Source organism: Dipodomys spectabilis, unplaced genomic scaffold, assembly GCF_019054845.1.
Source record: "Dipodomys spectabilis isolate Male_0828 unplaced genomic scaffold, ASM1905484v1 ptg000001l, whole genome shotgun sequence".
Taxonomy (NCBI): domain Eukaryota; kingdom Metazoa; phylum Chordata; class Mammalia; order Rodentia; family Heteromyidae; genus Dipodomys; species Dipodomys spectabilis.
In genome coordinates, this window is record NW_024870678.1 from 31,773,559 (window position 1) to 31,787,961 (window position 14,403).

The window sequence follows — 14,403 nt, forward strand, 5'->3', positions numbered from 1 at the left end:
TTGATAATTTTTTTTTTGGTAGGTTGTGGAGCTTGAACTCTGGGGCCTGGGCACTGTCCCTCAGCTCTTCAACTCAAGGCTAGAGCTCTACCACTTGAGCCACAGTGCCACTTCTGGTTTTCTGGTGGTTTATTGGAGATAAAAGTCTCACAGACTTTCGCGCCCAGGCTGTCTTTGAACGGCAATCCTCAGATCTCAGCCTCCTGAGTAGCTAGGATTGCAGGCATGAGCCACTGGTGCCCAGCTCTCATTTGGATATTTTAAATACAATATCTGTTTATCTTAATGATCCTGTAATCTAAAGAAAAGTAAACAAGCACATATAGGACCTAATGTTACATTGTATATACCTCAAAACTTCTATTGATTAAATACTTGGTGTTTTAGAATGTTCATGTCATCAAATCATTCTGAATAAGAATTCAATCCCAAGAATTTTAGATAATCTTGAGCTGCTTAGCACTGGGTTGCTTTTTGTTTGTTTTTTCGTTTTTGGCAGTCCTTGTGTTGCTAAGTACTTTAAAACCATTAGCCATATCCCACCTCTTTTTCTCTTATTTTTGAAATACAGTCATGTTTTTGTCTAGGCTGGCTTGAGACAGAATCCTACTTTCTTTTGTAGCTGGAATGACAGGTGCATTCTGCCATGCCTCACTTTTTCTGTTGAGATGAGGCCATTCCATCATTCTCTTCCATTTCTCCCAACCCCACCATTCCCTTTTTTACTTTAGATAGTTTTCAGATAGGTACTCATATTTTCACTGGGCAGCTAGGACTTCCATTTTCCTACTTATTCCTCCCACTAGGGTCAGGTCTTGCTAACTTTTTGCCAGAGCTAGCATCAAACCACAGTCCTCATAAATCATCTGGAATAATAGCTGTGAGCCACCATGCCCAGCTCATTTTATGAGGTTTTTATAAGTTTGAGTTTCTGCACCTTAGTTAAGATTGATAGCTTACATTTGCAAAGCAGTACGTTTGTGGTCTACTTTTTTAGGTGTATGCTACTTGAACTATCTTGTACATGTATTTTAAACTTACAATGAATTATTTATTTAGGAATTTCTAAGTTTGAAAAAATCACTCTTGCAGATCACCATTGACTCACACCTATAATCCTAGCTATCTCAGGAGGCTGAGATCTGAGGAGCAGTTTGAAGCTAGCCTAAGCAAGAAAGGGCATAAGACTCTTATCTCCAATTAATAACAGAAAAAGCCAGAAGTAGCACTGTGGCTCAAGTGGTACAGTGCTAGCCTTAATCAAAAGTTGCTCAGGGATAGCACCTAGACTGAGTTCCAGTTCTCGGACTGGGGGGAAAAAAAAAAACAAAACTCTTTGTTGTTGTTATACCAGTCCTGGAGCTTGATCTCCAGGTCTAGGCACTGATCCTGAGCTTTTTCCTCAAGACTAGCTTTGTACCACTTGAGCCACAGCTCCATTCCAGCTTCCTGGTAGTTAGTTGGAGATAAGAGTCTCATGGGAGCCAGGTGCCGGTGATTCATGCTGTGATCCTAGCTACTTAGGAGGCTGAGCTCTGAGGATCCAGGGTTCAAAGAAGTCTTATGGGCTTTCCAGTGGTTCTTTCTAACAGTAATCCTCAGCTCTCAGCCTCCTGAGTAACTAGTATTACAGGCATGAGCCACTGATTCCTGGCTCACTCAAGTACTATATGTATATTACTGCTGGCCTTTAGAGGAAAAATTTAGTAAGACTTGGCTATGTTTTACCCAAAGATAACCAAGAATATTTTTCAAGTATTCTTAAATTACATAATAGAACAGAGTTATCTCATCTGCGTTCAGGTTTTCACTAATGCCAGCAGCCAAAATAGCTCCCCAATTTTTATCATAGCTCAAACTTCTTCTGAGCTCCAGACCTACATTTCTAATATCCTAATATCTATTTGGATGTTCTAAAGATAGCAAAGACCCCTCCCCCCCCATAGTTTTAAATCTCTACCTATAACCCTTGTCTTTGTATCTTGATACTTTTCCATTCTGTAGTTCATAGATAGGACTACTAATCAGGTAAGTATATCAGAAACTAACCTTGATAGTTCCCCTCTTTCACCTTAATATCTAATCACCAAGTTCTATATTTTTTTTTTTTCAGTAATGGGGATCAGACCCAAGGCCTTGGGCATGCTAGTGCCCTACCACTGATCTATATTCCCAACCCTATAGTTTTTTACTTCTGGAGTATCCCTTAAATTTTTTAGCTTTTTTCTATACAGTCCCTATATTGCCCTCTCTTCAATATAAGCTGCTTTCTTTTCCTGGCTAGATGGCAGTAGTATTTTCTAGTCTGCTTATATTTATTTATACTTTACTCCATGTCACTCTCCTACATCTTAGCTTAAAGTCTTTCTGTAGTTTCCCATTAATCTTAAAACTCAAATTTTAATGGTCTCGAGGCAGTTTATAGTTTGGCCCTATCTCTTTTCCTTGCTCTTTGCTCTTTATAATTTATAATGTGCTATGAGCTCCCTTCTTAAATGGAACAAAGAGATGAGAACCACAGTAGAATAGCACCAAGTAGAATGGCGGGATGGCAGATTCAGCTGAAGGAATAGAACAGGAAATAGAATAATGGGGGAGATTAAAAAAAAATTACAAGGTTGGATTAAATTTCTGTGACCTACTGTGCTGGACACGGTTTCTAAGACTTGTATCACCACCATAATATGCACTACGCACTAGACATTTCTTCAACTTGTAGATAGTAGGCAGATGATAGTTCCAATTCTGAATGCTGTTATAATTACTCAAATTTTAATCAGATCTCTTAATTGCTTGCATTCTTTGTTTTATACATTTTTAAAAATATGGGCATTGGCTTCTTGTGGTTGCACAGTTAGCTCTATATGCTTTTAATTCTGCAAGTGTTCACTGTGATAAATTAGGCTGAATATGAAGTCTATAGCCTGCTGTCTGAAGGATCCATTTTATTTTATTGAAGGGTCAAAAATGCATTTTCCTAAGAAAAGAAAATGGTATATTTAATAACCTTTTGCAATTTATTTATTGTTTTGTTCTATCATTCTATGAATATCTGCTACTACTGTCTAGAATCCTTAAAGAATGAAGGGATCATTATAAAGTTTAGGTGCCACAACTGAACCTAATGCTGGAAACATTCTGTGAAGAATGGTTTCTTTATTCTTTTCTCAGAAAAGCCATCACTTTGCCTCTTAGCATAGAAAATATGGTATGGGAAATAATTTTTGCTGAGTAATTTTTCAAGAGTAAATTGGTCAAGATAATTTCCCAGTTTTTGTTTTTTTGGGGGGGGGGGTCCGGTTGTGGGGCCTGAACTCTGGGCCTGGGTACTGTCCCTCACCTTTTCAGCTCAAGGCTAGCACTCTACACTTGAGCCACAGCACCACTCACGGCTTTTTTCTTTTTGCTTATGTGGTGCTGAGGACTCGAACCCAGGGCCTCATGCATGCAAGGCACGCGCTCTATCACTGAGCCACCTTCCCGGCCCCAATTTCCCAGTTTTTATACTGAAAATAAATACCAGGTTGCTTTCCTTACAAATCATTTTTTGATCCAGAAAGGAGTTAGTCATCTAGTTATATAACCTTTGTCCTTAACATTTACTTGGGCTAGATGTGAAAGTGAGTTGACAGTTTGATTTTTTTTCCTCCCATTAGCACTTAAGTTACACCATCCCACTATCTCCTGCTTTTCATTGTTCCTGCTGAGAAATCAGCATTCATTCTGATTGCTTTTCTGCTATAAATATCATTTCTCTGTCTATGTTTTAAGATTTTCTGGTTTTTAGCTGGTTGAGTGTATTGTATGATTGCTTTGTCTTCAAGTTTACCAACTCTTACCTGTAGTTAAATCTGTCAAGTGAATTTTTTGTTTCAGTTAATTTCTTAGCTCTTGAGGTTTTAGTTGTGTGTATGTGTGTCTGTACATGTGTGCATAGTTAGTATAGTTACTATCTACAGAGAAAGTCAAGGATATTTTCCCTAAGTATTCATGAGCATGGTTAAAATAGCTGCTTTCAAATAGTGCTAATTCTAGTAGCTCAGTCATGTTGGACATCTTCTACATTGGTTGTCTTTTTTCTCTTGGGTATGAATCATTTTTTCCTGTTCTCTATATATAATAATTTGGGGCTGTATTTAGTCAATATATGACATATAGTGGTTCTGGATTCTATTATATTCTTCAGTGGATATTGATACTTGGTTTGTTTTAGTGGCCAGTTAATTTGACTGAATTTAGGCTACAAACTTGGAATCTCTGGTTATTTTAAGTTTAGCCTGGCTTTTTGGGCTCTGTCTCATATATGTAATTCAGAAATCAGTATACAGAGTGTAGACATGAAATTTGGACCAATTCTCTGAAGTTTTATCCTTTTCACGATTTTCTCACTAGGCTTTCAACACTTGTGTTCATGCCACAGTCTGTCTTTTGGTTCAACAAATAGCTAAGATAATAAAACTTATTAAAAGAAAGTTTTTACTTAGACCCATGGTTTCAGTCTTTGCTCACTTGGCTTCATTGTTTCTCACCTTGATATAGAACATCATGGTGAAAGGAGCAAAGTGGTTGAGCAGAGCTGCTCACCTGTGACAGTCTGGAAAAGAGAGAGTAAGGGAAGTATTGAAAACAAGATCTCTATCCTTCCAGGGCTCCCCTCTCCCCCACCCAGTGTCCTACTTTCCTAAACAAGGCACTTCCTCCCACAGCTTCACCACCTGCTGAGAACCAAGCCTTCAACACATAACCTTTCAGGGATATTCTACACCCAAACTATACGAGTTATCCTTGCTTTCCTCTTCTTCCAAATACTGCCTCTTGTATTTCTTTTTCTGCCTTCAAATGGTTGCTGTTTTATACTTTATCTTGTGTTTATAGATGTTGTTCACGAAGCATTGGCCCAATAGGAACTGTTTAGTCTTTATAGTAAGCATACATGAAATAGAGTTGCAGGCGCTGATGAAGCATTTGCCTAGTATGCAGAGGATTTTCGTTTGATTCCCAGCACAAAAAAAAAAACAAAAGTATAATTATACTCTGAATAATTTTCCCATTGTTTGCGCCTTGCTTTAGAAAAGCAAGTTAAATTTATTTTCATAATTCATCTTTTAAATAACATGTTCCTCATTTAGAACAAGGATTTGTTTCTTCATAAAATTGTGTATAATTTTTTTCAATTATAAATCATTTGAGATGTATTTTAGAATCTGTGATATATGAAGGTATCATACAATACAACCTTTATTTCATTCAATAAATGTTGAATCTTTTCCAAGACAAGAATGATCTATATCCTTGGCATACATCAATAGCCAGTGTATTGTTAAGTTTGGAGGATAAATATAAGTGAAATATAGGCCCAGTATTGATGAATGCTATGAGAATGTGATGATGGGGGCAAAACCAGGGATGTAGCATTATTTTATTTAAAAAACTGGTCAAAGTCCAAAACTTTATGAGAGGAACAAGGAAGTCACCAAGGAATAAGGAGTAGCTTAAAAATGAGAGGTGGTAATTAACAAAAGGCCTTGTAATGTCTAATTTGAGCAAAAAGGATGATTGCTCTGATTTTCCTTTTCACAAAGATTGCTTGCTAGAGGAAACACTGGTAGTGGGGGAAGAATGGTGGTAAGCAAAGAATGAAGATGAAAAAGACCATTTCAGAGATTTTGTGGTAGTGATCTAGTTGAATTTTGATGGCTTAACAAAAGCAGTTAGAGGTGGAAAGAAAAGTGGCCAAATTCAAAATACTTTTTGTACGTAAAGTCAACAAGACTTGATAATACATTGAATGTGGGATAAGAGAAGGACCAATTGGGTGAATGATTGAATGAAAACCTGACATGGAAAGAAAAACTCAGAAAGGGTTGTTATGAATAGAGGAAATTACAAGTTCAGTTTGGGCATGTTAAAGTTGAAATAGGAAATGTCTTTTGTAACTCAAAAGATTGAGGTTGTAGATGATAATTTTTCGCAAAGTTCAGTATATATATATGCTACTTGAAGCAGTCTATTTGATTGAAATTATGGTGAAGAGGAAGGCAGGCAAAGCTGCCCAGAAACTCCCATGTCTGAGCTCTATTAAGCCAGTAAATAGTTTCATGTTTGGAAAAAAGGAGGACCTGGTAAAGCAAGCTAAGAAGTTGCTGGCAGGTAAAAGGAACACTATTCATCTCAAGCCAGAAGAAGAAATTGTTTAGAGTCAGAGAGTGAGGCCAGGTAGGGTGGCTCAATCTTGTAATCCTAGCTACACAAGAGTTAGCAAGCACAATTGATCAAGGTTTTAGGCCAGCTAGAGGGGAAGATGCGAATGCATCTCAAATCTATGGCTGGACACAGGAAGATAGGCATATGCCATCTCTTGAAGATAACCAACACAAAAAGGGGTTGGAAGAGTGACTCTAGTGGTAGAACGCCTACCTACTAAATGCAAAGCCCTGAGTTCAGTCCCCAGTACCACCAAAAAAGATGAATTGGGGAGTCAATTATGATTGGGTCATAAACTACAGAGAGGTTTGTTAAAGTGAGATCTGAGAACTTGCCGTGGAGTTTTACAATCTGAAGGTAGATAGCATCTTTGTTAAGTGTTGTCTCCTTGAAAAAGATTGAGGAAGATGAGAGGGAAGAGATGGTATGGGAAAAGCAAAGGAGGAGGCAACAATGCTTGATAAGAAATGTACTCATTACCTTGCTCATGTGATTGTAACCCCTCTGTACAGTATTTTCACCATAAAAAACTTACTTTTAAAAAAACAAGGAAGAAAGAATTTGAAGAATAAACAACCTTTGTAAAGTATTTTACCTCAAATGAGGGAGGCAGAGAAGTGAAAGGTTAGAGAGGAGCTAAAGGAGATTTTTGTTAAGATGAGTAGTTCTGTAGTATGTTTATCACGCCTTATATTAGTTTTAAATATTATTTACTATTTACAATATTTCTGGGTTGTTTTCTGCAATCCATTTGTAAAAACTACTCTTGAGTGCTCAAATTATGTGTGTAAATGTGCAGGGGTGTTTATGGAAATGCTTTTTGGGAAATCTATAATGCAAATAATTTTGTTTTGATTTTACCTATGTCACAGAATAAAGCTAAAGTTGCATCAGCAAAAATAATTAAGTAAAACTTAGCCAGGCACTGGTGGCTCACACCTGTACTCCTAACTACTTAGGAGACTGAGATCTGAGAATCAAGGTTCAAAGCCAGCGCAGACAGAAAAGTCCCCATAAGGCTCTTATAGCCAATTAACCACTCAAAAAACAAGTGGCCCTGTGGCTCAAGTGGTAGAGCACTAGCCTTGATCACTAAGAGGATCAGGGACAGTGTCCAAGCCCTGAGTTCAACCACAACCAACAACAACAAAAAAATAATCAAATGATTGAAAACAAAAAGGTTTGCTGTTTTTAATACATGAACTTTAATTCTATTGATGACTCAGGAATTATATCGTGATCAAATCTAAACTTTATTATGCTGTGTAATGTACTAGTTACACAGTAATGAACAAGAGACCTGCATCCATATAGGTTACAGACTTCTATATTTAAGCCTCATTATACCTTAGACTACAGATAAGAAATTTATTGCCAGCCACTGATGGCTCACAACTCAGGAGGCTAAGATCTGAGGATCACAATTCAAAACTAGCCTAGGCAGAAAAGCCCATTAGACTCTTATCTCCAATTAACCATCAAAAAGCTAGAAATGGTGGCTCAAGTGTTAGACCTTAACCAAAAAATCTCAGGGACAGCACCCAAGCCCTGGGACCAACACACACACAACTTGAGACTGTATTATCTTGCTAAATTTTAATCTTGTATTATTTTTAAGTTGTTAATTGAATAGTAGAATGGTTAAAATAGCTTACTATTTTGTTTAGGTTTGATATGCTTAAATCATATTTGTATCAAAGAAGTTTTAAAAATTAGATGTGATTTACACTCGGAACATTAAGAATATAAAATAAGAGGAAGCTTTTAACTTTGGCCACACATTAGAACATTACATAAGGATTTTTTTTAAATGCATATGCCAGACTGTTCCCCACCCAGTTAAACAGAACCTCTAAGGCTGGGTCCATGTATGAGAATTTTGCAAATACCAATTTAAAAGAATAGACACAGGGAATAAAATATTACTAATCCCCTGAGAATGAATGAATTATGCATTTAAGGATTAAGTATATCTCAAAAATATAAACTATTGGATTATATATCCAATATATATTAAATATAAATAAATAGATTATGTTAATAAGTTTTAAAAGCCAATGCGTGCAGCCATTCTTAGAACCACAAGTTTGTAACTACGAATTTTAAATAGTATAAAATTTTATGCCTTCAGCCATTCTCTGTAATCATTAAGAAAATAGTATCACTAAAGTTGTTGATGCTTCTCTTTTTAAAAAAGCAAGAAAAACAACCTTGGTAATAACTTCTTATTTGAATGCCTCTTGACACCACCACCATGGTGCATGCATGTAACAATAAGGAATTAGGCAATATAAAAGAATATCTGTCTTTAAGAGTTGCAAGAAACCAGCTATATGGAAAGCTTTATATGGTTCAAGCATATTTTTACTGTTTATATTGTTAGGTACAAAAGTATACTACTTTTTATACTGTAACTTTTAAGTTCACAAGAATATTCAGAATTAGTTCTCATTAAATTTCTTTTCTTTCTTTCACAGAAAATGCTTGGCCAGAAGAGATGAGTACTAATTCCACTAAGGCCTAGAATTGCCTACTGTACAGATAGTCCTGAGCAGGCAGTATACGAATGGCCCAAGGAAGCCACCAAATTGATTTTCAGGTTTTACATGACCTGCGACAAAAATTCCCTGAAGTACCTGAAGTTGTTGTATCCAGGTGCATGCTACAGGTTAGTGTTGATTATTTCTTAATCTATTAACATAAATCTGGTGTTTTATTTTCTTGTTGGCATTAGTGTGCTATGATGAAAAGAAGAGAACTTTGCTGTTGATAATCATATTGCTTTTGTCAAGAGCAGACTGCAGTATCTCCTACAAGATACCAATCTTGTAGATTAGGTACCAGGATTAAATTATTTAAATCAATGATTCATGGTTTTATATGTATTAACTACGAATTCACTTTATTTTTCCCCTTCCTCTAGGCAAAAGTTTTAAAAATTCCTCTTTGTACAGAAGTAGAAGGGGGGAAAGTCATTAAAGACCAGAAAACTTGTGTTATAATCCTATTTCAGCACTTCAAGAAGGACATTTGTTTAAAAGGCCTTCTTTGTATTTTATTTTTCTGTAAAATGTAAGTATTTTATTTGAGCGTACCTAAGATCCAAGTTCTAAAGAAAAAAGCCACAGAAAGCCGGGAGCCCGGAGCTCACGCCTGTAATCCTAGCTACTCAGAAGGCTGAGATCTGAGGATCGTGGCTCAAAGCCAGCCGGGACATGAAAGTCTGTGAGACTCTTATCTCTAATAAGCCACTAGAAAACCAGAAGTGGTGCTGTGGCTCAAGTGGTAGAGTGCTCACCTTGAGCTGAAGAGTGCAGGGACAGCGCCCAAGCCCAGAGTTCAAGCCCCATGACCCACAAAAAAATTAAAAAAGAGAAAAAAGCTAAAGAAAAAGTTAGGTTTGGGCTGGGAAGGTGGCTCAGTGGTAGAGTGCTTGCCTTGCATACTCGAGGCCCTGGGTTCGATTCCTCAGCACCACATAAGCAAAAAGAAAAAAAGCCGGAAGTGGCACTGTGGCTCAAGTGGTAGAGCGCTAGCCTTGAGCTGAAGAGCTGAGGGACAGCACCCAGGCCCAGAGTTCAGGCCCCACGACCGGACCCAAAAAAAAAAAAGTTAGGTTTTATAGTTTTAAATTTAAGTTGTAGGTTTCTTCATTCTTCATAGCATATACAATTCTAGGGATTTATAATTCTAAACATTTAGGGATAGTTGTGTCTTCCTATTTGATTAAACTGGAAATCTTTGTATCAGAAAGTATTCTACAGAGCTAGAGGCAATGAGTAAGTGATAAGTACCGCTGCCTAGCAAGCAGGAAGCCTTGAGTTCAAAGTACAATTAAATAAATAAATGTGTGTGTGCCTACACATACACACACACATACATACACATATGTTTGCATATTTTTCTGGACTAATAAAAGATGGTTTTTACAAATAACTCAAAGTTTGCAATTGAATGTATATTTTCTTAGATCTATACTTAATCACAAGTGATTGGATTTTGTTCAAGCCTTTATAGCCTTGTATCTATCCTTTAACTGACTTTTTATTCTTTTAGTAAACTGCCAGTCTTTAATCCAGTTCTAGTCTCTAATCCACTTTTGTCAATGGCTTTCTAACTGCAGATTTTGCCATGTATTTGCATTATTATAAAACGTTGTTACTTCAGGACCTTCTGAATAAATTTTATGTGTCTTTCCTAAGGCATACTAGTTTTTGATGTGGAACTTGGCTTTTCTAAAACTGATGGGCTTATCTAGTTCTTCCTCCTCACACCCTCTGCTGCTCTTATCCTTTGAGCTGGATCCAATTCTCCATACTGCTTGCTATACATAGACAGTGGTTAAGATCATTGTTTTGGTAATAGGCAGACCTAAATTCAAGTTTTGATTGTTACAAGCAATAATCTGATGAGCCTTTTACCCTTCACTTTATTACCTTCATATTAATATCCTTAACAGTACAGTAGGAAGAAAAAACATGTGAGAATTAAATACGATAATGCAGGTAAGCAACCAGTAGGATACCTGATTCATAATGAGAGCTTGGTACGTGTTATTGGTCAGTACCATAATTGTATCTCAAAAATGAAAATTTTCCTTTAACTTTTCTTGCAATTAGTGTAAGTGTAAATCTCTTAAGTGTCTGAAGTATTAGAAGTAGAGATGGCTTAGTAAAGATGTAGTAGAGATGGCTTATCTGTTTTGCATGTGTTTATATTTCTTTACATTCTCAAAGGTGACTTGCTTGTTCAGCTCAGTGGAGTTATAACTAAAAATCATTCACTATCAAAAGGAGAAGCAGTCTGTGGATAACCAAGAAGTCAAAAATGTATTATTTTAAGTTGAATATTGAGTCTTATACTTTTCTACATACAAAACACAATTTGATCTGGCCACTCATACCTGTAGCTACTCAGGAGGCTGAGATCTGGAGATCCAGGCTCAAAGCCAGCCAAGGCAGGAAAGACTGTAAAACTCTTATAATAAACTATTTAAAATCCAAAGTGAAGCTGTGGCTGAAGTGGTAGGGTGCCAGCCTTGATCAAAAGAAAGCTCAGAGACAGCACTCAAGTCCCGAGTTCAAATCCCAGGACCAGCACACACACACATATACACACACAAAAGCAGTTTGTATGAGGGTCTTCATGATTGCATTATAAAAGAACTTAGTATGTCATAATTACTTTATTTGACATTCAGTAGTAATGTCCATATGTTAATTTCCCTTTGAGCCCCATGATGGAAAGATGAGGTTGGAAAAAATTGAAGAGGGGATTTTTTTTTTTTTTTGGTCAGTCATGGGGGTTGAACTCTGGGCCCGGATGCTGTCCCTCAGCTCTTCAGCTGAAGGTGAGCACACTACCATTTGAGCCACAGCACCACTTCTGGCTTTTTTCTGCTTATGTGGTGCTGAGGAATCGAACTCCGAGTCTCATGCATGCAAGGCAAGCACTCTACCACTGAGCCAACTTCCCAGTCCAAGGTTGGAAAAAATTGAGAGAAGTTTATTAGGTTCTATTAAATTGGGGGGGGGGGGGGGTAGGGAGTGTGTGTGTGTGTGTGTGTGTAGCTAAAGTTTTTGTTCATTAATTCATATTTACCTGGTTGTATAAAGCAAATTGAGAGGGAAATAAAGGGGTAATAATAATAATAAATGAAAGGCTCTAGTAAACATCCAGGGAATGGATAGCAGTCCCCATTTACCTATAGAATGTGAAATGAAAATAATTGGGAGGAGTAATAAGAATGGACTTAAGTTAAAAAAGGTATGGGGGAAGTGGTGCTGTGGCTTAAGTAGTAGAGCACTAGCCTTGAGCTAAAGAGCTGAGAAACAGCACCAAGGCCCAGAGTTCAAGCCCCACAATCAACAAACAAAAGGCGGGAAGGAGTAAATGGGGAAGGTGGAGAGATAGCTAGTCTCCCTAGAAGTCACTTCTTAACTTTTCAGGTAAAATAGATTTTTGTAGCAAAATGAAACTATATTGAAGATGCATAGTTATTGAAAAACTAGTAGGAAAATATTGTAAGTTCTTTAATAAAATTCTATAGACAAAACTATCTAGAACACTTCCCCATAACTCAGTAATTGATATTTTAAAATAGGAATAAAACAGTCTTTTGTAGAATTACTTTAAGTGTTTTCTCTTTCCCTTTCTTCATTTTGGGGGATTGGACCCAGGACCTCAGGTACAAGTGCTCTACCACTTGAGCCATACCCCAAACCCAGTTAGAATACTTTGAGAAAAGTATATATAGGTTATGTATGTAAGCGTGTATGTATATAACATATATAAAGTTGTTTTGTTTTGTTTTTTGTTGGGTCCAGTCGTGGGGCCTGAACTCTGGGCCTGGCCGCTGTCCCTCAGCTCTTCAACTTTTGACAAGGCTAGCGCTTTACCACTTGAGCCACAGCGCCACTTCCGATTTTTTTCTTTTTTGCTTATGTGGTGCTGAGGAATCGAACCCAGGGCCTCATGCATGCAAGGCAAGCGCTCTACCACTGAACCTCCTTCCCAGCCCATATAACATATATAAAGTATATATGTTCTTCAATATCTTCTTTGTGATGTGTTAGGAAAACAAGATGCTTCTTGTAGCATACACATAATCCTATCATTCAGAAATCTAAGACAGAAGGATGACATGTTCAAGTCTAGCCTGAGCTGAATAATGAGATTCTTTCTCAAAAAAAGTTCAGGGTCCAGACATGTTGGAACACACCTGTAATCCTAGCCACTCAAAAGGTAGAGATCAGGAAAATTCCAATTCAGAGCCAGGCTGAGCAAAAAAGCAAGACCCTAATTCAACCAGGAAGCTTGGAATAGTGTTGTATGTTCCTGTAATTTCAGCTACAAAGGAGGCATAAGTAGGAGGGTTGTAGTCAGAAGCCATCCCAAGGAAAAAATACAAGACTTTATCCAAACATTACTAATGAAAAAGGAAAGGCAGGTTCTGGGGGAATATCTTACCTTGAGGTTCAAACTCCAGTTACCAAGACTGGAAGTATGGCTCAAGTAGTAGAGTGCCAGCCTAGTAAGCCCAAGGCACTGAGTGCAAACCCCAGTATACACACACACACATACATACACACACTCACACACACACTCTCTCTCTCTCTCTCCCTCCTCTCTCTCTCTCTCAACATTCTGGACATCCAGGTAATTTACCTTTACCTGATTCACCAAGAACTGTAACAAGAAAAGAATGGAAAGAATTTCTCTAAGTATAACTAGCTTGCAGGACCTCCAAACTTGGAAAATATTAAAGACAAATTGGTCTCCTGTAAATGTGATGTAAGTATCCCTTGTTTGGTGACAGCACTTGTTTGTTTATATTTGAGACAGACTCATTATGTAGAGACTGACTGGCCTCAAACTCATGATCTCCCTGCCTTTGCCTCTTAAGTGTTGAAATTAGACATGTGTCATCACTATACTCACTGTGGTTAATCTACCTGAATTGCAAGTTCTAGATGGAAAAATCAAATTTTATATGTCATCCAGTCTTCCACAGTGCTATGTATATGGTAAATGTTCAGTAAATACTTTGTAGATGATTTGTGACTGATGGTTATACAGTCTCTGCTGGTGATTCCTTAAAGTTTGTTTTTGCTTTTCTTTTGTTTCTCTGGAGTGGATTTTTATGGTACTTTTTAAAGGCAGAGTATACACTCATTTCCTCTGGAAGCTTCCTTACATTTATGTATTTCATGGAAAGATACTTTCCACAGGTTAAAAGGAAGAAGATGGTAAAGAAGTTAGGTAACTATGGTTTAAATTATAGAACTTGTAAAAATTTAAACATTAGCCAGGTCCCGCTGGCTCACTTCTATAATCCTAGCTACTTAGGAGTCTGAGATCTGAGGATCATGGTTCAGAGCCAGACTGGGCAGAAAAGTCCATGAGATTCTCATCTCCAGTGAACCACCAGAAAGCCGGAAATGGTGCTATGGCTCAGTATAATAGAGCTCTAGCCTTTAGCAAAAGAACTCAGGGACAGTGCCCAGGCCCTGAGTTCAAGTTCCATGACCAACCGTACACACACACACACTACACGCGCACACGCGCGCACACACACACTCAAGGACAGCACCCAGACCCTGAGTTCAAGCCCTAGGACTAGCACCAAAAAAAAAAAAAAAATTAACTTTGCTAAACGGTCGTTGGTTTAAGAGAATTTATTGGTAAAATAAGTATTGT

The 14,403-nt window shown here is 37.5% G+C and overlaps 1 protein-coding gene across 1 annotated transcript in view; it reads left to right on the forward strand.

Annotated features, from left to right (window-relative positions):
- Positions 1-14,403, forward strand: part of Tab2 (TGF-beta activated kinase 1 (MAP3K7) binding protein 2) — a 43,457-nt gene that overhangs the window by 7,435 nt on the left and 21,619 nt on the right. Inside the window, exon 2 of the mRNA XM_042673634.1 lies at positions 8,682-8,872. Within this exon, the coding sequence (XP_042529568.1) occupies positions 8,771-8,872 (102 nt within the window). The 5' untranslated portion in view covers positions 8,682-8,770. The remainder of the gene's footprint in view (positions 1-8,681; positions 8,873-14,403) is intronic.